Genomic DNA, 24,199 nt, shown 5'->3' on the forward strand with positions numbered 1-24,199 from the left:
ATATAATACAATGATGGTATGACCTTAGATTCTGTTAAATAGTTAAGCTAAAAAAAATCCTTGGTTCCTGCTTTTTGATGTCTTATGAAACACTGAGGGGTTTATTATTTAAATTTGTTGGACAAAACAAGCAATTTCATGACGTAATCTTGGTGTTTTGGAGGCAGCATGGTTGGCAGTGGTTAGCAGTGTCTTGTTTTTAGATCAGATAATTCCCAATTTATATAATAATTTTGCCAATAAGTGTGTTTTATGAAGTAAAAAGCTTCTCGCATGGTCTTACGTCAAATACATTTATTATAATCGTACATCAAACTTGTGTTTTGCTCTCAACAGACTTTTCCAAACTTATAAAGTAAAATTGTTGTCCATCTCCTTATGTTAAGATGCCATTAACCTCAGCTGTCACATTTGTACTTGTGACTTGATAAACAAAACTAAAGAATAAAACTGGCACAAGTCTCTCAGTGTGTCATTATTCACTCCAGTTTTGTCACTATATGATTCTTATCGTCATCATTCACAAAAGCTCTTACGTGAATAATGAGAAAACCGTATAAGATTTGTTTAAGGTTTGTTAAACGAACAAAAATGTGGGTGTTTTTATCACTAGAAATATACAGTATATAAAAGGGATTTTTTAATTTCTATCATATACATATCACTACTGAAACATTTCAAACACAACCTGCTTTGGCTGACTGTGCAGATTTGTTCATCAGTTCACACATGCACTCACAGCACTCAACACAAACTTGTCTCCATCAGATATTTGCAACCTTGTCCAGAACAGGAACACAAGAACCAGGTAAAGTGTGTTTGGATCTTGCAGCAAAGTGTCTAACCACTGTCGCCCTGTTGTCCTGTGTGCACAGTGTATTCTGGGATCTGTACTGCGCTGCCCCGGACCGGAGGGAGACATGCGAACATTCCAGCGAGGCCAAGGCTTTCCATGACTATGTGAGTGAACTTAACCAACCCTGTGCGAGGGACACAAATATATATACACACACACACAACCACACACTTTCACACGTGGTTAAGAGCGTATGCAAGCACATCAAGAGTGTGTGGGACGTTTCTGACTGTGATAATGCTGCTGGTTCTTGTTTAGACATGTTTCTTACCGTCTGTGTGTCTGCTGCAGCCTCTGGTTGAGGTGGGACAGTCTGAAATAGCCTGTTTTTAAAAATGCAGCATCTATGACCACCAGTTCTATATTTTATGGCGTAGCCCATTGACTTCCGTGTTTAAACTTTTAACGTCCGACAGAGGTCTTCATCCCATTCTTCCTCGTTTCACACGATCCATCTTGGTTGCTTCTCTCGACTCAGCTGCTGGCCGCACTTCCTCAAACGCCGACCCCCTGACCCCTCAGCCAAACTGGCAGTGTGAGGTGAAAGGTCGCGGTGCTGCCTGGCTATTTATTGGTCCACTCACTGTTTCTGTAAAGGTCAAAGCACATAAAGCAGCTGGCTGATAACATGAGCACATTAACACACACACACACACACAGGACGCTTTTGGAGCTGGACAAGCTTTGCTGGTTGTGGCTGCAGGGGCTGGACGGGGTGATGAAAGGTAATGGTCTGCAGCCCCCTTGACCCTCTCATCTTCTGAAGGGCTGGAGTAGTCGATCAGTAACCTACTACACACACACACACACACACACACACACACATTTTTGAAGAGCTGGCTGGTGTGGGAGAATTGAGTCTTTGTTGGCTTTCATTATTGCAAATGGCCATATTGATGTGAACATGACCCTTGCCGACTTTACCTTTAATATGTTTTAAAATTGTTTTCTATCCTTCACTATGTTAAATACTGTGTATGTATTTCATTTTTTGATTCATCTATTAACTCATTCCAGCAGCATCATTGTTAAATACAGAATTTAGCAGTAAGCAGAGACAACAGGGTCAGCAACACTAGATTATCCATGTTGTGTTCTACACTGGTAGCTGAGGCTGGTTGTTTTCTTTTGGTAGGGGGTCATGTGAAAGGAGCTTCAGACGAATCAGCAAAGGCTAATTTGTGACCAAAAAGACAAGTGGACAGTTGTGAGTGTCTATATCATTGCTTACAAACTTCTTGGTTAGTGCCCGTCCAGACTAGAGCACAGCCATGTAGTTATCAAAGTAAAATGTCAGTAGCATCGTTTTTTGAACCTCTCCATTTTAGCGGTCCTAAAACTGTAGTCTGGACGTCAGACGTATCGGTAGAGTCGATGTGTTTTCAATTGAAAACATAGTTATGTGGATGTTCTCCGTAGCAAAGGAGGATGGAACCCATCTATGTAAGTGACGTTGTCGATCATGACAACCACACGCTCACGACAGCGGCAATGGCAGCTGATTCCCGCGGTTCTGCATGCTATGTCGAGCTTCACTTACTGGTGAATAAACAGGTGAACAGCTCTTTGTGCAGCAGCGGTGGTGCAGCTGCAGGGTTCTGTGGACTCCTCAATTACTGCAGGTCACTTTTACAGTTTCAGAAACAAAGCTGCAACCAGCATCAAAGTCCGAGCAAATAGTCCGTTCTAAAGGTAGGTTTCGAATCTATAGTGCTGCAGTACTTTTAAAAAAAAGGTTACTTGGACACACCCAGGTTAGGATGTTGACCAGCTACTAGATGATGGTTCCACCTGGGCAGAAGTGAAAGCTGAAATAGATTAAAGTTGCTATTCTTACTATTTCATCATTTTATTCAGGCTGTTTTAGCCCTCAGCCACTCCCCCATTCAGTTGAACCCTCTTATGAGGTTTGACAGCAAAAGTGTGAGCACTTGTCAGTTGAACAGATTACATTTGTTGTGCATGTACCATGCATGTGTGTGTGTGTGTGGGCACGTGTTGATGTGTGTGTCTCCGTTCAGTGCCTCCCTCTGTGTGTGTGAGTGTGTTGGACAACCATAAGATTAATTACATGGTTAATTAAACCTAGTAGTTAATTAAATCTGACAACTGTGTCTAATTAATCTAAATGCCATATAATTTCCTACACCTTTCTCCAGAGGTAGGCCAGCTGGATACCTGCGTGTCAGCTCTTTAACAGCTCCGCTCTGACAGGTCTGGTCAATGTAAGGCTGTGTGAGGGTTTTTCCACCTTCAAACTCTTGCCACCGTTAAAGTCGCGTTTTAAAAGGTCCATATGTTTCAGCCTGTGGCAACGTAAATCAGTCGGGGGGCACTAATTCTGACCATAGAGGGTGTTAATAAAATGAAGTTAAATTGCAGTGCGATATTTGAAGTGCGGTAGTAATAGGAGGCTATGAGGTGTCGTTTTTTTTTTTAAATGACAAACACATAACTTTGTTCTAGTTAAATGATTTAAAAAGTGTGGTTTGACCTGGCTTTGAGCTGGCTCAGGTTCAGAGAGCGAGCTGTCAGATTGTGAGGGCTGATTTGTTGTTGACACATCAGAAAAAAATTCCAAAGTCGACTTTCGCTTTTGACTCCCTTTATATTGTTTTAAGATTAAAAATCACTTCCTTTTAATTCCTTATTGAAGCTTGTTTAGTTCTTACACTGAGTCAAATATTCAAAGCAAACACTTCAGATATTCAAGATGTCTGGTGCATAGTTTTTAGACAATTCAAACTTAGATGTTCTCTTTTTGGAAAATTTGGAATTTCCACTAGACTTTAAAATGAAGACCTTCTAAACAGTGTTTGGCTACACTATGAGGAACAGTATAACGTTCGTTCTTTGATATGGTCTGTTAGTGATTATAAATGCTGGAACTTCAGATTCAACCCAAAGCCAGAGTCGATACCGCAATATGTGTGCGTGCACAGAGGGTGTGGCCGGGACTAAGACGAAGTAAAATGTAAGACTAGGTGTGAGTGAGCACATGTGCTGCTGCGACTGTTACTGTGTGTGTGTGTGTGTGTGTGTGTGTGTGTGTGTGTGTGTGTGTTTGTGCGACAGTAGAAGGAGAGAGTGTCAGGGTCAAAGCGTGTGAATCCCCCGGGTGATGAGGGGTCTGTCTGTCTCTGATTAACTGTGGCTCCTCGGTCCCCGCAGACCGACGGCCTGATCAAGTCTCTATCACGGCCCCTAGCTGATAACGGCTCCCTCATTCCCCCGAGTCTCCTCGGATCACAGAGTGAAAAACAACACGGCTCCCAGGAGTCACACACACTCCGCTCTTCGTGTTGCTCAGCAGGAATAGTGAAAGAGGAATCTGTGAATTCTTTTGTTTACACTTTATTTTATTTTTAACATAATTTATATTTTTTCTCTTGTATCTGAATATCAGATTATTGTGGATAACAGTGAGAAAATATCATCCCGCTGCTGTAAAATTGATTTTAAGGAAAAACGCTTATTTGTTTCCTGGAACTAATTGGGTTGCTAGGCAACATTGAGACAGAGTCGAGTCTTAGTTACAGATTTGGTTTGGCTTGGCTCAGTTTGGCTCAATTTGGCCCAGATTGAAGGTAGCTCTTACTCGGTGCTGTCCTACTGGCCCTGTTTGAGAGCAATGATGTAGACTTTGTGGACTCTCCAGTTTGGGGAAGATAATGGAATATAATGTGCTAATCCTCAGATCTGGGGACTGGTTGACAGCTAATCCAGGGGAATGTGGTGGGATTGGATCCCTGGCCCGACTCCCAGAAGTGGAGGTCTCTGACTGGCTGGATCATTGGTTGGCTTCACCCCTGGATGGTGAATCTTCTATCATGGCCACGCGTAAAAAAACGTGCACATGCCGACACATTTGTGTGCATATCACACACCCACACTCGTATGCAAATGAGCACCTCGCTCTCAGAGAAAGCGAGATGATACTGTATCATAAAGAGCTGGAACAGCCTGAAGTCTTGTACCTCTGTAGAGTAATTTAAGTTGCCTCTCTTGTCGTCTTAATTGTCTGAGTTGTGTTTCTGTCCTTCTTCTTCACATTGCTGTTTAATCATGTTTATTTCCTAAAAGAGATCTGCACATCTTATAGTCGTTTTCTGCCAGAATTTGGATGTTACTCAAAAGAAAACTTTGTTGAGGGAATGTGTTTGACTTGAAGAGCGTTGCACATCTTTATTATCTCAATATGAATGATTAAAAGACTTGAGCTTTGTGATGAAGAAAGAATACATATTACACACACACACACACACACACACACACACACACACACACACACACACACATGCACACACATGCACCACACATAGACACTTATAAACACACACACACAATCACCCTTGCAATCACAGACAAACAGTCTTTCAGGAAGTGATACACTCCTGCCTTGTTGTCGCAGACATTTTGCTTCGCCCCAGTCAGAGGTCGCAACCCTGAACATCTGCGATTCATGCCAGCCCGGGTTCACTGCCTGCGGAGTGTCACAGATTTAGTGACACAAGTGCGTCATTCATCGCAGTGCTTCACTGACTCCCCTCAGCTCTGGGCTCACTGATGACAACTGTCACGACGGTGGCTGAGATGGAGGAGTCAAACATGGGCATCTGACATTTTCTATAGAAAGTCGCACCTAATCCAAAAATAGCACATTAAGAAACAGAAAAACCAAATGGATGTTTTTATGAATAGAAACATTCTTTGTTTTAGTGTCTTAAATGGGAGAATTCACTTATTAAGTCACATCCCCACCACAGTTTCCCTGAGACCACGATATCATCTAAAAATGTCTTGTTAGTCCAAAACCAAAAAATATGAATTTACTGTCATATAAAATAACTAAATGCATCAAATCCTCACATTTGAGAAGTTGCCACAAGCTAACGTTTGTCACCTTAATGAATGGCTCAAATAATTAATCGATTATCAAAACAGATGCCAATAAAATTTTGGTCTAATTGTTTGAGCTGTGAATCAATTTACACACTTAATTGTATAATGGAAATAAGTGTTGCAACTTCAGTGTGATGTGTTCCCAGCCAGCAGTGCACAGACCGTAGATGGACGGAGGTGCACTGTTGGCTGTTGCCCGGGGATTCTTTGAGAGGGTTAAACATTTGTTCTGCTGGACTGCAGTAACAGGTGGCACGAGGGGAGGAGCCGCGCTCTGTAAACAACCGCTGATGGCCGAGCCTTTGTCTGGACCCTTGTGTGTGATTTCCTGTATGTTTTCTATTCTCTACAACTCTCTGCGTCGCCACACCAGGTGCTCACTCACCTAATTTAAGGCCACACGTCTGCCGGAACCCTTTCCGTCCCTCTCATGACCGTCTTTGTCTCTGTCCTTTTTTATTTATTTAGCAAAGACTGAATTTACTCATCCTGCACAGTTTCTCCTGCTTCAATTCCTCTCAGGTCTTTTTCACCACCAACAACCCCCCTCACTCCACTCCCCTTGCCGCTCTTTCTTTCCTTTCCTCCCCTCCGTTCCACGCTCTTACTCCCCCCCCCCCCCCCCCCTCTTCCTTTGCCTCCCTCCCTCCCTCCCCCCCTCTCTAGAGGAGATTGATTGGGTAATCTGGCTGGGTGCCAGCGGTGCCCGCTTTCTTGCTCGGGGGAAGGAGAAAAGCGGGGGCGACATGACGACATGCAGGAATAATAATAACATCCATAAAATAGGCAGAGTAGGTATGGATGGAGGGATGAGGTGAGAAAGAGAGAGAGAGAGAGTGAGAGAGAGCATAGCTGGGGAATGGAGTTGGCGTTGGCACAGCGATATCTTCTTCATACAGATTTTTCTGGCCTCTTTCAGTAAACGTAGCCTACACACACACACAAATGGCGTGCCTAAACATTTTGCATCTCCATTTCTGTCCGTCTCTATCTGTCTTCCCATCTTTCTGTCCTCCCTCCCTCCCACCACCACCTCCGTTTGCGCCCGTGTCGTCTTTTAATATCAAACAGCGTGTGGAGTGCAGACTGCAGGCAGATGGGCGTCGAGCGAGAGGAGGCTGTCTTTGTGTGCCGTTTGTTTACCGTTGTTGCCTTCTAAATGAAAAAGGCCAGTAGGCTCCTCTGTCTGTGTATACCTTTCCTGTATCTGAGGGAAGCAACAAAGCCTGAAAGTGCTGCCCTCAAGCTGTGTGAGTGTGTGAGTGTGTGTGTGTGACTGGAGGTCTGGAAGTGACAGAAGCAGGAGGATCAAATATTGTTTATGATTCCTTTCCTCTCAGGTTCATTCTGGGCAAGCCTAAACTGTGCTGTGGTTTTAGCATCTGATCTCGCGTGCGCACAGGCTCCTGGATCTGTGTCTGACAGAGACAGACATGTAGACGGACAGATGGAGACAACAAACCGGGGACAGAGTCAGAAAGACAAGTGACAGCGGGAAGAAGGAAAGGGGGGAGACGGCAAGCAAGAGGGAGTTGAAGAAGGAGGGAGGGAGGGAGATGTGTTGGTGTGCAGGAAGAAAGAGGTGTCTGAAGACGCTGGGGACTTGTTTTGAAGTCTGCGTTTTTCATAGTTTATCTGAGTTTTGGTTCTAGCTCTGCGTTTGCATCCTGCTAGCCGGAGCAGGGAAAATGCCACAAATTCGCCAGTGCAAGGTTATTGCAGAAGCCGAACCCTGCAGCGTTCACCTTCCCTCGTTGCATGCAGATTTCCTAACCAGTCCCATTTAATTTCCCTAACCCAGTTACCCATGAATGCCCTCTCCTTTGCAACATCATCATCCATAAAATTTAAACCAATGCTTTAAATGAATTCTACATTCTGGGAAATAGTGGCGTCTCCTCGGGGCATTTGTTTGTCTCCCCCAGTGTAAACTGTAAGAAAGCTGCCAATTTTATTTCATCTTATTCATTTTTGGGAAATAATGGTTCAATCATTAAAAAGACTCAACAAAAACAACATTTATCACTTGTTGCCTCAACTGTAACTGGTTTACTGTGGAGGATTGAAGTGAGCAATTTGTCAGGGAGTTAGAAGTTCGAGGGCGACCTTCCATGCCAGAGGTGTTTATGTCTGTTGTCTGTGGTGTTTCTCCTGCCAAGCTCATGTCTCCTGACTGGGCACACACAGACACACACAGACACACACACACACACACAAATACACACACACACACACACACCCACACACACACACACACACTCCCTCTCTCTCACCATCTTTGAAGTTCCCCAGTGACTCCCAAACCACATCCACTTATCCATTTATCTATTGTGTAAAAAAGACCCTGTCCTGCACAACACAGCATAAATTACTCCAATTATGATCCTTCTGCTGTGTTTGCGTTTACTTAGTTTGAACTTTCCTCTGGCAACCTGTGCTGACTTGGTGTTTTTCTAACTCGGTGTCCCACGTTCAGGTGGTGAGGGCAGAGCAGCCTGGTAAAGGTTATAACACTTTTGAAGTAACACTTTAGTGAGTATTTCACTGTTTTACTCTTTAAGTTTTTTTTCTTCAAAGTGTTGGACGCTGCTCATCTCGTTTTCCAGCTGTGGTGCTCCCTGCTCTCTCCTCCCAGAGCCAGGCTCAGAGCAGCACTCCATTACTGCCGCTCCTCATTAGGTCTAAAACTGTGACGATGGTTACAGGGATTGTCAGGCAGGTCCCAGGGAGTGAAACCTATCTTTAAACATACACTCCCGTTGGTTAACTCCGGCAGCTGAGAAGCCATTTCCTTCTTCTTCGCCAAGTCCGTAAATTAGATCAGCTCACGCAGGAGCTGTGGTGGAAGTTACATGAGAAAAGTTAGATTTTTAAGTCAAGCTTGATTGCCCGTCGTTGTGTAGGTCCACAAGCGCACATTAACTGTCTGCAGGGGAATTTTGTGTGAAAGTGTGTGACACTTAAAAGGCTGTAATTATCGATTAAATGGGATTCAGAACATTTGTTATAAGGCAAATCACATGTATGTATATGATTATCCTGTTGTGTCTTCAGGTGTTCCTTTTTGCCACCTAAGAGTCTAAACTCAGGGGGAAAATACCCATTACTTATTGCTTTGAATGCACAGTCATAACTGAAGGCTCCTCAACTCTTTATACATTTTATACACCAACAAACCATTTAGATTGTTTACTAGTCGCTATCACTTACATGGCATTGAGACATGTATGCATTTCTCTTGACTCTTGTCTGTCCTGTGTGTAGAGTGAGGGACTATTATAGTATCTTGTATCATATCATATCTTACCTAACCTTATTGTATCGCATTGAATCGTATTGTACTGGGTTGGATGACTTTTGTTTTATGCTTGTATTTACATTGATATGATAATAAAGAGAAATACATTTCATGTGGTAACTTTACTTTCACTTTTTAGTGTAGAGCTGCTTTTGACCTTTTGCAGTTTCATCCTTTGCAACAATCCTTTTTCTATAAGTCAATCCTGCCTTTTCCTTTTTTTTTTTGACCAGATGTCTTCATCCACTCTTATAATCTTTCTCCTTCTCACACACACACACACGCTGTCCTGCCCTCTCTAAGTCGCCCCTGCTTCTCTTTGTGGCACTGGTAAGGCTTGTAGCTGGCAGCGTTTCAGCCTGGCACAGTGTCCCTGGCACAGCGTGTTTGTGTGTGTGTGTTTGTGTGTGCTGTCTGCGGTACAGCTCTGCCAGTCCACCAGTCTCAAGTACCAGCTGGGCACCCAAACTCTCAACCAAAATAAACTGGCCACGCTACCATTGAGCCCATGGGTGGAAGCGCATGTGCATGAGAGTGTGTTTGCTTGTGTTTACATGCGCACGCACAGGTACATGTCTGCGCGCACGCGTGTTAGTGTAGTGCCGATTGGACAACCCGCTTATTTAGTCCCATTGAAGCGAGTGGTAACACAAACACAGTCTTTTCTCAGATGAATGCCTGAGATGTTCGCCTGTCTCAACTTTGCATTACACTGAAGCCCTCCCTGCTAGGATTAAAGACTAAAACAATTACAAAGACTTATTTGCAATTTAAATTCTTCTAAATGCAGACTTAATCCCCGTTTTCCAAAGGCAGCAATACTGAGAGGCAGAATAAATGTGTGAGAGAGATCCAATTCAAGTCTTTGCTGGGGTTTCTCTTGCTTAAATAACACTTTAAGTAATGGGGGGGGGGGGGGGGGGGGGGGGGGGGGGGGTGATTGTGCTATGAGCTGGTTGAGTTATATTTGGAGAACAGTTTGTTTCTTGTGTTCGTAAAATGACAGGATGAATGCACAGAATCAGCAGGGGAGTCACAAATTATTTTCACATCATTTGCATGACCGACACACATCTTTTGAAATGTTATATGATGTGCGTGCGTGTGTATTTACATAGTCACGTGTGTGCATTAAGGTGTCCTGATGGCGGGGGCCACAATGAGCGTGCTTTACTGCTGCCCAGGGTATATTTACCGTCAGTGACTTTAATGCAGTGTAATGATTATTTTTATTCCAGGTACTTTGGCAGCCCGCTCGCTCTGAGTGGAATGACTCCCCATTGGCTCACTGATTACCTCTGTGACTGCTGCCACACCTGGCTCCTTCAGCTCTCCTCTCTCTCCAACATTACACCTTCACAACGTCCTCCCCTTTCATTACAGCACCTTGATCAGGTCCTCCCTCTCACTCAGTATTTACCCATCTTCTAAATTCAACAATGGGCTATACCTTCACTTTGTTTGAACTTACACCTCCTGCATCATCTCTTCATCTCTTCTTTCCCCTCCTTCACTCCATCAGTTCACTTTACCCTACCTAGTTTAGTGCAATATCAACCTGACCATAGACTGTATTTCCAAATGGAGGTACACTTAGGTTCTGAAAGGTAAAGGCAATAAAGAGAATATTTGTGAAAATCACACTTGGGAAATAGTCAATGAGCTGGATGTGTAATAGAGAGAGCTGGCATGATGGACAGGACAACTCTGTTGTGTTACATGTCATGTGTCTGGTTCTGGAATGAACACACAGGGACAGTAATATGTCGTCTTGTTTAGATCAAGGCATCATAACAAGGGGTCATGTTCTTTTACTGGCAATACACTGGGATCTCTGTATAAAAGAGGCTATAGGTTTCATTAAAAAAAAGCTCTTATTTCTGCAAGTCTGTGGGGTTGTTCATTAAGGTGAACATGCTGGCCAAGGTACTTCTATTTAACCCTAAGGGCACCTTGGTGACATGTTTGGCTTTTTCAGTTTATTGATAATTGGCTGTGCTAATGCATATGGCATTAAATATAGGTTTGTATTTTTTGTGGAATTTGAGAATTTCAACCTCTTTTCCTATCGTATGTTTTGTTTCCACTGTATAATAAAATACTACCTTTCGGCACCTTTACTGGACATGTATCAAACCAAAACTTCAAAACAACAAAGCATATTTCAAAACAATTAAAACAATGTTTTGCCTTTGTCAACCTCTGCAAGAGTTAACCTAACAGCCCTATAACCTGCTCAAAGTGTCCTCCCTATGTTTAAGCTTTCAGCTCACCGTTTTACAGAAATTACTTTCCTAAGAAAAAATACTGCTGATCACCATAGGGGCAATACATGACTCTAAAACACACATGTAAATGTTTCTCTCGTTGCCTCCCAGTCCAATTCCAATGCTTCAAATCAACAGTTTTTAATCGTCTCAAGTTCTGGCAATTTTTACAAGGATAAACCCAATTAAAATCAGCATCTTCCTCTGACGCTGGAATTCTCTCAAGGCTCTCGCTCTACATCTGCTTGTCCTGCTCACTTGGTTCCTTTTGCGATCCACCCTCAAATCCTTTGAGGAAAACGCACATCATTATATTTGGTCTAATGTTTAGCCTGGATGAGGTTTAAGCTTGTTCTCCTACTAGTGCAAGTTGCACCTTATTAAGAGTGCGTCCAATGAGGTCAGTCATTAATATCATTCCTCTGAAGATTTCTAAAAACTGCTGACTATTGACTACTAGGAAGGAGCAATGAGTTAATAACTGCGCTGGCACTTTTAAACCCGTCTTTTCACTGACATACAAGTGAATGATAAGTGTTGTGGCTTTAAACTGATTGCTAGCTCTAAATCTCTATGTAGATGAGCTAGTGCTCTATACACCTCAGCAGCCAGTGGCCAGGAACACTGTGGTTCATATGTAGATGATTTGTGTTTATCAAGGAGCTGCTTAAGACAATGGGCATTGTTGTGGAACACACAGTTCCACAACAACTACATAAAAAGGGATGCATCATCCACAGTATAAAGAAAGTTTTTGTCTTAATAGAATTCATTCTCTATAATATATGATAGATGGTGTATTAGCAAGGAGTTTGTTTTTGAAACAGACTGTGAATAGTTTCTCTTCACATCAATGTTCATGCCTCTTTCTTGGCCAGGGTCGCAGTCTGAGTTTATCTTTTGTGTATCAGACAATAGAGCTATAAATAGTTGTGTTTATATATCAGCGTATCTGTGTGTGCTCGTGCGTATGTGACTGTTTGATGTTTTTCCCCTGAGCGAGCTGCACTGCGGCTATTAACCAACACTTAAGGTCAGTGCGGGGTCAGTTGCTGCCCCCGCTGCCGGTTACAGTTAATTCTTCTGAGAGGAGTGGAAAATCCCAAAATCCACATCGTGTACTCAGTAACAATTGTAACGTGTGAACTTTCAACCTTATGTCCGCTGTCTGGATGGAAGCCTTCAGATCAAGTATTTATATCTCTTATAAGTCCAGTGTATAAATAGGGAAACCCATTTGGTTCATGACTGACTGAATGTTTGGGCCTATTTAAGTTTAACTGTATTCTGTACTGTATGTAAACTTCACACAGTGTTTGTGGACATGCTCACATATTTCCTGTATTATTCCTCTTATGTGTCCTGTCTGCGCCGCTTGATCTGGTTTTATTACATCAGATCTTTTCTTGTAAAAGTGACATTTGGAATAGAGAGATCCACTACACTGCACTGCACTCAGAAAAGGTCAGCTTTCACTGAAGGAGTGTGTGCGACCAGCCGTCACTCTGCGAGGGTTAGAGAGAGCAGAGAGAGAGAGGTCTCTTCTGAAAGGTTGGACCAGTTCGGTTTGGTTAGATAGAACCCTGCTTAGTTGGCAGGGGTTGGGTGATGGTTTGAGTTTCTTCCTCTCAGTTCTGGACCGAGTTGTTCTCTTCTGCGCTGGATTGTTCTGCTGGATGCTGTAATCTCTTCAGTGCATGGCCAGATTACCGTCTGCTCCATATTGTGTGGTGGCAGGCTGCAGGATGGAGGAATGGGAGGAGGAGGGGACAGAAGGAAGGATGGAGGAGGTTTTGCTCTGATCTGCTGCTACATAAGGAAGATTACCTTTTTATTAATGTATCCATCTGGATGTTTACTATATTTGGTTGTTTGTCCAGTGTGCTTGTTTGTGTCTAAGAACATTATGTTTTAACCTTATGAGATTTCAATCTCAGTAAATCAAAGCTGAGATTAGATATATGTGTTATTTCCCAAGAGTTGTCAACCCAATGACTGAATCACACTGTAATACAATTATGATTAGATATACTGTACATATACTCAGTATATATTCCCTTTGTGGGTAATATCGTAAATTCATTGTGCTATTTATCCAGAATATTAAATTATTTCTAAAAATCAAATGATTTTCACTAAAGAAAAAAGAAAAATTTGAGTATTCATTGTGCCCCCTCCTCTCCCTACCCCCTCCCCTCCACACGTCTTCCTCTCCATCTCTTTCTGTCTCCTGTGCACTCCGTGCAGAAATGATTTCCATTCCTGCTGAATTAATGAGGTTCTGCTGAACTGAGAAAAGGCAAGGGAAGTGTACACACATACACACACACACACACACACACACACACACACACACACACACAGACGGAAGCAGGGACACACACACACACACACACGCACACACACACTGGCACATTCTACTACAGCCATATTTAAGGATACAGACTCACATTTGCACACAGTGATTCACTGAAGCTTGGCCACTTTTTGCCATTTCAGAGCACAAACACTATTTTGTTTTTTAGTAAATTTCTGGAAATGCAGAAGATTGGAGTTGGCAAAACAATCACAAAGTTGAACCAATTCTGAGGCTCAACAAAATCCACATGCAACTGGTGTATGTTCAAGTGCTCACAACACACACATGGAAATAACACACATAAACGTAAACATGCAGCCTCATGAGTCAAGTCCAGTAGCTGGGCCCAGTCGCCATGGCAACACGCTGCTGTGTGTATTAAACACTACAGTGGTTTGGGACTGCTGAAGGTTGTTTAACACATCCCAAACCCCAACACAATCCTCACACACACACACACACACACACACACACACACACACACACACACATTTCTTCACACACACATAAATATTTATCTATACGTGTGTCATTCAATGACATTGCCTGTCTACTTGGACCAAAGTCTGTCTGTCTGTGGAGAAACCAACTGCACTTTGTTCCTGATTCTCATTTTCGTTCATTTCAATAAACAGATTCCACATGTGAATATGCAGAATCTATAGGCATGATTTTGGTGCTGGAAGTCTTCTGGTTTCTGTTTCTAGTTTGACCAATCACGTTTGAGCAGGCTTTGGTTGCCCACAGGTAAACTGTCCATCATGGCAGACCATCTGCTTTTTAATTTATCTGCAGAAAAAACACATACAAAATGTGTTTTATGTGGATAAAACTTGTGTAATAAAAGAAGCTAGTATCACTGAAAAAACAAGAAATTGTACGGAGGAGAACAGAAGATGGAGTTTTGGTCCAGATATCCACTGTATATAATGGAAAATCCCAAAATATTGGCCGTTGCCACCAGAAGCTAAACGATAGCCGCTGGGCTCCGAGTTTTCATTTTCGTCAACTAAAGAACCTGCACAACAATCAGCTGAACACCCAAACCAGACACAAAGCTCGAAGTGCTGATGGGTGGCTAGAGTCTACTGTGTGGATCGTAGGCACACATGCACACAGTAGAAACGCACATGAAGGAGCACGTAGTCAAAAGGACGTAATTGCGGTGCGAGCGGCTGTTGTTATGTGCCAACTTGTGCGCCACTTGAAAGCTCCATCAAGGATCGAGTGAACAAAGAGGAGCAGAAAGCAACCGCTGATTCTGGTGAGGCTCTTCTTGTTGAGCTGATTTTTTATGTTTTTTGCTAAAGCAACACACGTGCAGAGTTTTCAGGTGTGTGTGAGGAGAGGCGTGAACACATAGATACACAGAGATACAGCTGGAAACAAGTGAAGGTCTTCAGACAACACTAACTGTACACAAACAGTGCTTTCTTTATTTCCATGTTGTTTGCTTCTTCTGTCTTTCTTGCTTGCTTTGTTCATTAAATGCACATGATCAGGCACATTCAGGCGCACACACAAACACACACACACACACCGCACCTCTCTCCTTATCCCTGCTCTCTGCTGTCTCAGTGTTTTTCTTTCCCATTTATCATCACTGAAGCAAAGGAACCGATTCCAATTTCATGTGTTTTCATTCCATCCCTCTATTTGCTTATTTCTTCATCCCCCCCTCTCTATTTTGATCTCAGGCAACCAGTCAGCAGTCAATAATCTGTTAAATAGTATTGATCGCCACCATTTAGTTTCCTGGCCAGCTACTTAGGTTGTAAAGCTGATCAATGGCTCTGAATGGGAACCACCTAGATAGCGGATTGACTGCTGGGACACGCGCTGCAATCATATCATTTGTCTTCATTTGCTGTTCAATTATTTGTTGTAATAGCTGCTGTCGAAAGCAGCCCCATGCTGGCCCACTACTACATGCAAAGCCTAAAACTGAGGAGGCTGCGCACGCATGCTTGACTCACTACGCTCACCTTGACTCTGTACGACCCCCCCACCACTGCCCTCGCTCACACTGCTGCTGTCTGACGGCAGAGGAAAGGCATTTTATAGTAAACAGCACGAGAGGAACAGTATCACATGTCAAAAAGTATAGGAGTGTGTTCCTGTGTTTGTGTGCGCTTGTGTGTGGGGGCAGCTGGACTTTTAAGTGAGTGTGTGTGACTTGTGAGTGCATGCAGATGGTGCCCACGCCTGGATGTGTAGGAGTCTGACCCAGACTGGACTTCCTCTGCCCAAGAGCACCTTCCTGAAATCATCAATCACTTCTAGTGGGACATGGACACAGCAGTGTGTGTCCACGTGTGTATTTATGTGTGTGAGATGACAAAATCTGTGCCCTTAATTGGGCAAAAAGCTGATTTTGCGGCCTGTGGTTAAGTTTAGGGTTAGCTTAAGGGTTTGAGTCAGGGTTTCGGTTAGAGTGGTTAGGGTTAGGCTGCAGGAAATGAATGGAAGTCTATGTAATGTCTCCACAAGTGACCTGAGTCATCAAAGTTTCTTTACTTTGTATCAGCAGAAACATTTCTGAACTGTGACAGAAATAAAACACCATGTTGAGCGTGTTTAAGAGAACTCCAGTGGTCAGCAGATAGAGCCCCAAAGATTGATGATATATCACCTGATATATTTCCAAAAATTTTAAAATGGCAATGAATCCGAAGCATCTGATATTATAAGCCATATCAGTCGGGCTCTTGTCAACATTTTTTTGGAACCCTGACAACATTTGGATGCAGTTAGAAAAATCTGGTTAACAAAATTAATAAAAATTATCACATTTCCCTCTGAATATTTTAATATGCTTGCTTGTAAAATGAAAACATCAATATCAGATGCTCATGAGAAGTAACTTGTTTTTCTAATAATATAAAACAAGAAAATGCCAATTCATCTTAGTGTTGTGAATCTATGACTAGAAACATGTTGATGTCATGACATTTTTACTTCATTTATATTATTATATCATTCACATAACAGTTTCAGCTTTACTTATAGATGTATTTGATTTTTCAGTCTGATTTCAACATTGAAGATGACCTCCTGTAGATTTGTATCAGTTGGTTGCCACACTGCAGACTGGGCCTGGTCAGCCTTTTGTTTTTTTTTATTATGCTGCTAAGGGGGGGGGGCATTCCACAGTCAGTCATTTACATCCACTCTGACTTATCTGGCGGCAACTTCCCTCCAACTTTTCTCTTTTTTCTACTGTACCTCTATATCTCTTTCTTTGCCTCTCCTCCTCCCCCTCCTTTTGCCTCCCCTGGTTTTATTGGAGTAGGAGTGCCCCCCCCTCCCCCTGCTTATTTGAAATGGCCTGCTCATATATCATGGTCTTTCCTTACAGGATATCCTCCCTCTTCCTGTCTCTCCCCTCTCTTTCTCCCTTCTCTTTCTCTCCCTCTCTGATCACCCCCTTTCTGTCGGCTGGGGTGAGGAATACCTGTTAACTCTATTTCTTTTCAGCACTTCAACACTCTTCCCATAATCCCAGAGGACGCACTCCCACACATCACACACACACATACACGCGCTGGTATGTTAATGTGGGATGTCTGCACTTTACAGCACGGAGGAGCTCAGCCTCACATGATTTAGAGTTGGTTTGGTTAATTAGATATCAGTGGTGATGTTGATCATATCATTTACACAACGTCATTAAATCCTCTTACTAAACTTAATTTTGTTAGGGAGATGCGACTTAAAGGTTCAGTAAGTGAAGTTGATATTTGAATTCAAAAAGTCCAACCCCCCCCTCCGGTGCTCGTAATGAGCCTCTGCCCTCAACAAGAGAAATGTGGCAGAATCCAGAGTGTTTTATGCAACTACAAATACTCATATAGCGAAAGAAAAACAAACATTAGCTATAATTTAACATAAAAATAGGGCTGCTGGGTAATAGAACAATATCAATAATTTGTAATAATCAATGAGTTGTCATCAATAGCAATAAAACAAAAGTTCAATATATCAATATATATAAGAGGTATAATAATTGATCTACCTCAGACTTTTGCTGTTTATCAAGTGTTGTCAACTTGCTCATTGACATTTATTGCAATATTTATCAATCAGCTGATATCAAGCGAAGATTTTTATCTGGATGTCATTTTTGACATATCGCCCAGCACTAAAACAGCATGCACACAAAGAGAACATCCAATACTTGAACTGAGCAAACCTAAGGGCACTTAGTTGTGTAGATGGCTTCAGTAATAGAGGATAGGGCTGTAGGTTTGTAGCTAAGGCAACATACAGTTATACAGTTATACGGTTATCTTAGGAATTATGTTTCCAACCAAAAAGCAAACTTGTGTTTTACATTTAGAGCAAACAATAAGATAGCCGTGACAGAGGCAATACTTGTACCCCTCCTGCTACTACATCTAATGTGACCCACCTACAGAGCAGCAGAAATAGAGCAACCTCCACATCCATCTGGAATCTGCATCACACTGCCTTTGGGCATAGCGAACAAATCCCAGCGGGCTGCCATATCAGTGGACCATCAAAAAAATCCATAAAGTTTTTACTTGCCCCATCAGTCTCTTCACTGGTCCTCTTGTACCTTTCATTCAGGGTGAGCATGAGAGGCTGTTGCCAGTCACATAGTTTCAACCCCTCCATTCCAGTTCCAGCAGCAATCGAGGGCAGGATTTCTTTCCCAGTCTATAGTTAATATAGTATAATATACTAAATACAGTTAACTTCAAGTATACTTAATGAGTATACTAAATGCACTGTGCATACTCAGTGCATTTACATGCAATTGGACTGTGAATGGGAAATGGCACCACTGTGATTATTGAATCTGCCATGTACACAAATTGACTTGTGTATCTTATTTGCATTAGGGTCATGATTACATTATAACCTGATTAACATGGCTGAGATGCTCATTGAGATGTTCGTCATTGTCTCAAATGACTCCTGGCATGTGTTCAGCTTTCCTTGTTTTCTCTTGTTGCTCTGATACAAACACAATTTTCAGAGTTCTATACAAAGTGTTAAAGGTCTGAAAAAAAAGAGCGTTGAGGTGAGTGGTGGCTGAAGGATAAAACGTTTTTCTATTATAGATATTTTCCTTTTTATTCACACCATATGAAAGGTTTTTTCTGTAAGTGATAAAACCTACAGACATGGCTGTTTTAACCTTCGAGGGGGGGTTCAGAGTAAATATGTGTTGATGGGCCCCTGTTAACCCCACTATAGTTTCCTTATTTCCCCAGGTACCTGCAAACCAACCAGCGCTGTTGAGCTGACATAAGTAGTCGATTAATTGAACAGATGATTGACAGAAAATGATCTAGCTACAATTTTATCATAATTAATAGATTTTTAACAATTTCTCTATTTTTCAATCCCTCAAGACATAGCTTTATGACAATAAATTGGGTTTTGAACTATTTTCTGACATTCTACTCACTGAAAAATCTAAACAAAAGAATTTCCACGTTATTAATAAAATATAATGGTTGCTTGCGGCTGTGATTGATTAATATTACCTTTAGGATCAGGTTCAGAAATATGGACTTAGTTTGTTAAAACACAACACGAACTCAATATAAACTAACAACTGAGGCATGAAGATGCGTCACATCATGCAGGATAGAAAACCTGTTGATATTGTTCTACAATTGTGCACATTCATCTACATTTACAATCATTCAAGCCCTGCAATTTGGTGACTGGATCGTTTCCCACTTCAGAATAAGAGGAGGGCTATGTACTGTATATAATGGCCACGAGAGATCCTGTGTTATTTCTTACAAATTTCATACAATCCATTATATGACTATGAGGGCGCATTTCAACAAAGTTGTGTTTGGTTCATTTTATTCGTCCTTCAACACCACCTCTCATGACAGTTTATTTTACTGTCATTCGTCCTTAATATCTTTCCTTTATGAGATTTATTATTCCCTTCCTCCTTTTCCTCCTCCTTCTAATTCAGCCCTGTACTGCCCTCTCCCCTTCTGCTTTTCTCTCTTTCTCTTGCTTTCTTTCCTTTTTTCTCTCCCTGCACCTTGTTTTTCTCTCTCTGTGCCCTTGTTGTCATTTAGCTACTTCACCCAGCTCTGCCCTCCCTCTCCTCTCTCTCCCTCCTCTCCCTCAGTCTGTCCTCCTCCTCCTCCTCCGCTATCTCACATTTTCTCTCCCCATCTCTTTCTCTCTCTCCATCCTTCTGCCCTTTTACTACCCCCCTCACCCGCCCGCTCCATCTCTCTCCCTCTCTCCCTCTCTCTTTGGTTGAGGACAAGGAGGTGAAAGCCAAGCGGATTACAGTGGCAGTTTAATCTGGCTGACCCACCAAGGGATTGCTCTCTACTTTGCTGTGAGGCTGCGGAGCTGGAGGGCAGTGGGACTGTGTGCGTGTGTGTGTGTGTGTGTGTGTGGGTGGCGATGTTGAGGAGAAAAGGGGAGAGGAAGGGGAAGGGCACCAGGTTGTAGGGTGGGGGGGTTCGGGAGGCATTAAAAGGAGGGAAGGGGGAGGAAGAGAAGGAAGAGGGAGGAGAAAGCATGGGAGCGGTTGAATTTAGAGAATTTTTTCCTGTTTGTACCGAGCGGAGCTGAAATGCTCTCCAGGACAGGACTGTTTGTGCACACACACGTACACATGTTTGTGTGTGCTTGTGTGAACATGTGTGTGTGGGTGTGACTGTGTGAAGCCAGAGATGGGGGAAGGGCTTCAGTTGTTATTAAGAGATGGAATATTAATGCTACTTTGCCTCTAAATTCTTTCCATCTGTCATCAAGTTGTCCTCAGTGTGTGTGTGTGTGTGTGTGTGTGTGTGTGTGTCTTAGTCTATGAATAGCTGCTCTTCAGACATTAACAGACAATTAGTCTGTTCTGTGTTTCAAAGACAAATTAGAAAAGAAATGTCCTTGGTTTGATTTTTGCTTTTCTTTATTCTGAAAACATCAAAATCTCATTTTACTCCATCCCGTCAAAGTCCTTCAAAATCATGCAGCTTTCATCCGCAGTTAACGCCCCGACTGAGGCCGCGCCAAATTTATCAGTTCAACGAGCGCCGCACCGGATTCTGTCTCCGTCGGCTGCAGGTCATTCGTGTTTGGTCTTTACTGCTATTTTTAATCTCTTGAAATTTGAACATGAAGAGGGAGGATAATGTGGTGATTAGCAGTAGGGGTGCACACAAGGACTTTAGATTGGTTTCAGTGGTGGGGTGGCAACACATGAAGTAAAATTTAAACAAATAAAACCCTGAAAAGAAGTGCGTGCTGATATATAATTTCCTTGTAGAGATGGTGTGAATACTGGGTTATGAAATTGGTTATCAGGCTTTTCAAGTTAAGGTCAGACTCATAAAAGTAAAATAAATGCTAGTCTACCTCCTCCAATCATTGGCTGGGCCAGTAGCATCTATTGGAAACCCGAGATGCAATAGTTGCTCTGTTTTCAGTATAACAAGACAATACATGATCTCTTTAGTACAATAAGACAATATCGTTTTTAGGGTTTTTAGTGAATAAAGTAAAAACTGTTTTTAAAGCAGGACACATCAACACATCCACTCAGGCTCCTGTGTTGCTACATGCAGAGCCCCTCTAGTTTTTAACCACTGGACTTTTTTGAAGAGCACACACATCTCTTGGGTTTGCAAACCTCCTGGGTCCATTTTGGAGTCACCTTTTCACAGTAAGAATAAATAATTTATACTTGCTGTTGATAGGTTGATTGGTCATGCCCAAAAAATTATTTAGAGGCTTTTAGGCTTTTTGGTCCAATAGAAGCTTGTTTTGTTGAGGCAGTTCATAGTCTGTGAGCAAAATGTGATGTTCCAGTCAAGAGGTTTGGCCTTGAGCAAACAGGATGTTGATTGTTAGAACACAGTGTGAACACAGTTTGGCATGAAGTGCCTTAACCTGTGCATCAGAAAAAAATGAAAAACGTCCACTCAGAGTAAAGTTGGACGCCAGCCGCAAGCTTGAATTACGAAACAACTCGGACAGTGTTGTGCTGTTTGAATGTCCTAAATGGCTTGTTGTACAGTGCTGAACGCAGCATGGGGGTCTGAGGCAGGCTGTGTCTGCAGCTCTGTTTGCCTCCACAATGCCTTTCATGTCCCTCATATCAGCCTCTCTTTCATCAGTCCACCCCCGCTGTGCCGTTTCGGAGGAGGGGTCCAGTAGGCGAGCGGGATTAGCTTCCAACTGGTGCTTGTCCACATTCTGATTCTGAAGGGGGGGGCTTAACCAGCCTCGCCTCAGAAAAGACGAGAGGAAGGAACAGGAGGGAGGGAGAGCAGGAGAGGAGAGGGGCTCCTGTTGGGTGGGGGGCTCCTCTTCAGTTGTTTACCTTGCAATTAATGTGCTGGATTGTCCTGTGAACGGGAAGAAAAGTCAAGTGTGTAGGCCACAAAGCAATAGGCCACCACTGATACAGAAACAGGAGCTGACAGGGTTCGTTGTATAGTAGGGAGGGCCCGAGATGCTGCTCCACACCTGCGCTATTGGAATAGTTATGTATGCACACACAAACACACACACACACACACACACACACATGCACGCACACACATACACATACACACACATATGCATGGTATAGCATTAAAATGTATAAAAGCGAACCCCCATGCTGAGAGAATGTCATGGTCAGGGCACAGACGATGGCATCGCCCAATCAGCAACAGATGCACCCTGGAGGTAAATGATCTAGACTGTGTGTCTGCATGTGTGTGTGAGTGTGTGTGTTTGAGGGGGGGTTCAATGGCACAGTGGTTAACACAGGCCTCAGAGCTGCTGTCATCGTTGCACCACCCTGTGACATGGCGGCAGCCCGGGGACCTTTTTTTAGGCCACACCAGGTGCAAGTGTGTTTGGGGCTGGTTACATGATCTTGCTTGGATGAGTGTGTGTGTGTGTGTGTGTGTGTGTGTGTGTGTGTGTGTGTGTGTGTGTGTGTGTGTGTGTGTGTGTGTTTTGGGCATATAAAGAGCTGTGTGTTGGGTCAGGCCTGTGTGTGTCTGCTTGCTGGAGTCCAGGAAAGGTCAGAGATTGGGTGGAGGTGCCAGGAATAGAGTGTGAGATGCCTGGGTGTCTACAGGGTCATGTGAGACACACACACACACACACACACACACAGATACACATGCACAAACACACACATGCACACAAGGCCTTCAAACCCGAAGACACAGCAGAAGAAAAGCTGGTCAAAGTGGGGCATTTTTCTCCTCCTCCCTCCTCCATCTCCTTCTCCTCCTCATCTACTCTGTCTCTTATGTCTATCCCCAGCACTCTCCTCCTCCTCTCCTCTCCTTTCCTCTCCGCTCCTCTCCTCACGTAAACACAATGCTGCTTTCTGGATCTGGGATGCCTGAGGGATAGAGCACAGACAGGAGCCCCGTCACCATGACAACAGCTTCTCTGAGCTGCCTGACACCCAGACACCATTGGCTGAGGGCTGTTGGGGGAGGGGGGAGTGGAGAGAGAGAGAGAGGGAAGCTGGAGTAAGTTAAGCAAGGGGTAGAAAGAGAATGAGGCGGGGGGGTGGCAACGTAGAGAAAAGGAGATAACAGAGGCAAACGACTCCTCATTTCTCCATGTGGGGCTGTGCAGCCCGTTTGTCTTGGCGTGCAGGTTTGATACAAAGAGCAGAGGAAGAGAGGGGGGAGAAGGAGGTGGGAGGCTGTGGAAGCATGTGTGTAAATTACCTTCTCAGGGTCGTATAATTATGCTGCTGGTCCAGGTTGTGTGTAAATGTGTGCACACATTTTTGTGCTTCATGTGCAACCATGCTCTGTCCATATGTGACTCCATGTTAGAGAACCCCATAAGCCAGTGTCTTCACTTCCAGTTCATATCAGTCTTGTCCTCCGGCTAATCTCAAATCATATTAAAATGGCTTTACACATATTAAACCCCTTCTCTTATGACCATGATGAATTAAAGCTTGGGTTTGCAGCTTCTGGGTCATTACACGAGTACAGATATTTTGAGTTGTTTGTTTACTACTAAACAAGACAAGAGTCCAATCTTACACCTGGTGCAAAAACCACGCCAGGCACAAGGGTCTTTGGAAGTTGCAGACTGATGCAGTTGTAATTTTTCCATCCAGCTTCCACATTGTTTAAATAACAAATGCACTTCCAACCCAGGTTTGCAGCGAGCTGCAAAATCTAAACCAAATTAGCTCAAACCTCATCATCGTGTCCAGTGTCTTTAACTGAAATAATTTCCTGATGTATATATTTAGTTCAATATACATGCATGGAAATACTTCTGTGGAGGGAGAACTCCCTTTTTTGAGGAGAAAGATACAAAAGTGTTAGCAAACTTCTTTAAAGAGAGACAAGGGAGAAGCAAACAGAGTGTAGGGCAGAGAAATAAAAATAAGGTGGGGCAAAAAGGACTAAAACTTCCTTTTCGGTGATGAAGAGCAGATGAGGTCTTTATAATGACGTTTTGCCTAAGAGGCTGCCGCACTACCGCGCTAACAAGCTAACTTGTAAGTTAAAACCATTAACATGTTTTATAAA

At 43.0% G+C, this 24,199-nt stretch overlaps 1 protein-coding gene across 2 annotated transcripts in view; it reads left to right on the plus strand.

Moving 5' to 3' along the window:
- Positions 1-24,199, plus strand: part of ssbp4 (single stranded DNA binding protein 4) — an 88,558-nt gene that overhangs the window by 24,813 nt on the left and 39,546 nt on the right. For both annotated transcript variants that reach the window (XM_020081312.2, XM_020081314.2), the window contains exon 4: positions 876-960. In XM_020081312.2, coding sequence (XP_019936871.1) covers positions 876-960 — 85 coding nt within the window. The remainder of the gene's footprint in view (positions 1-875; positions 961-24,199) is intronic.

The sequence above is a fragment of the Paralichthys olivaceus genome, chromosome 3 (genome assembly GCF_024713975.1).
Source record: "Paralichthys olivaceus isolate ysfri-2021 chromosome 3, ASM2471397v2, whole genome shotgun sequence".
Classification (NCBI taxonomy): domain Eukaryota; kingdom Metazoa; phylum Chordata; class Actinopteri; order Pleuronectiformes; family Paralichthyidae; genus Paralichthys; species Paralichthys olivaceus.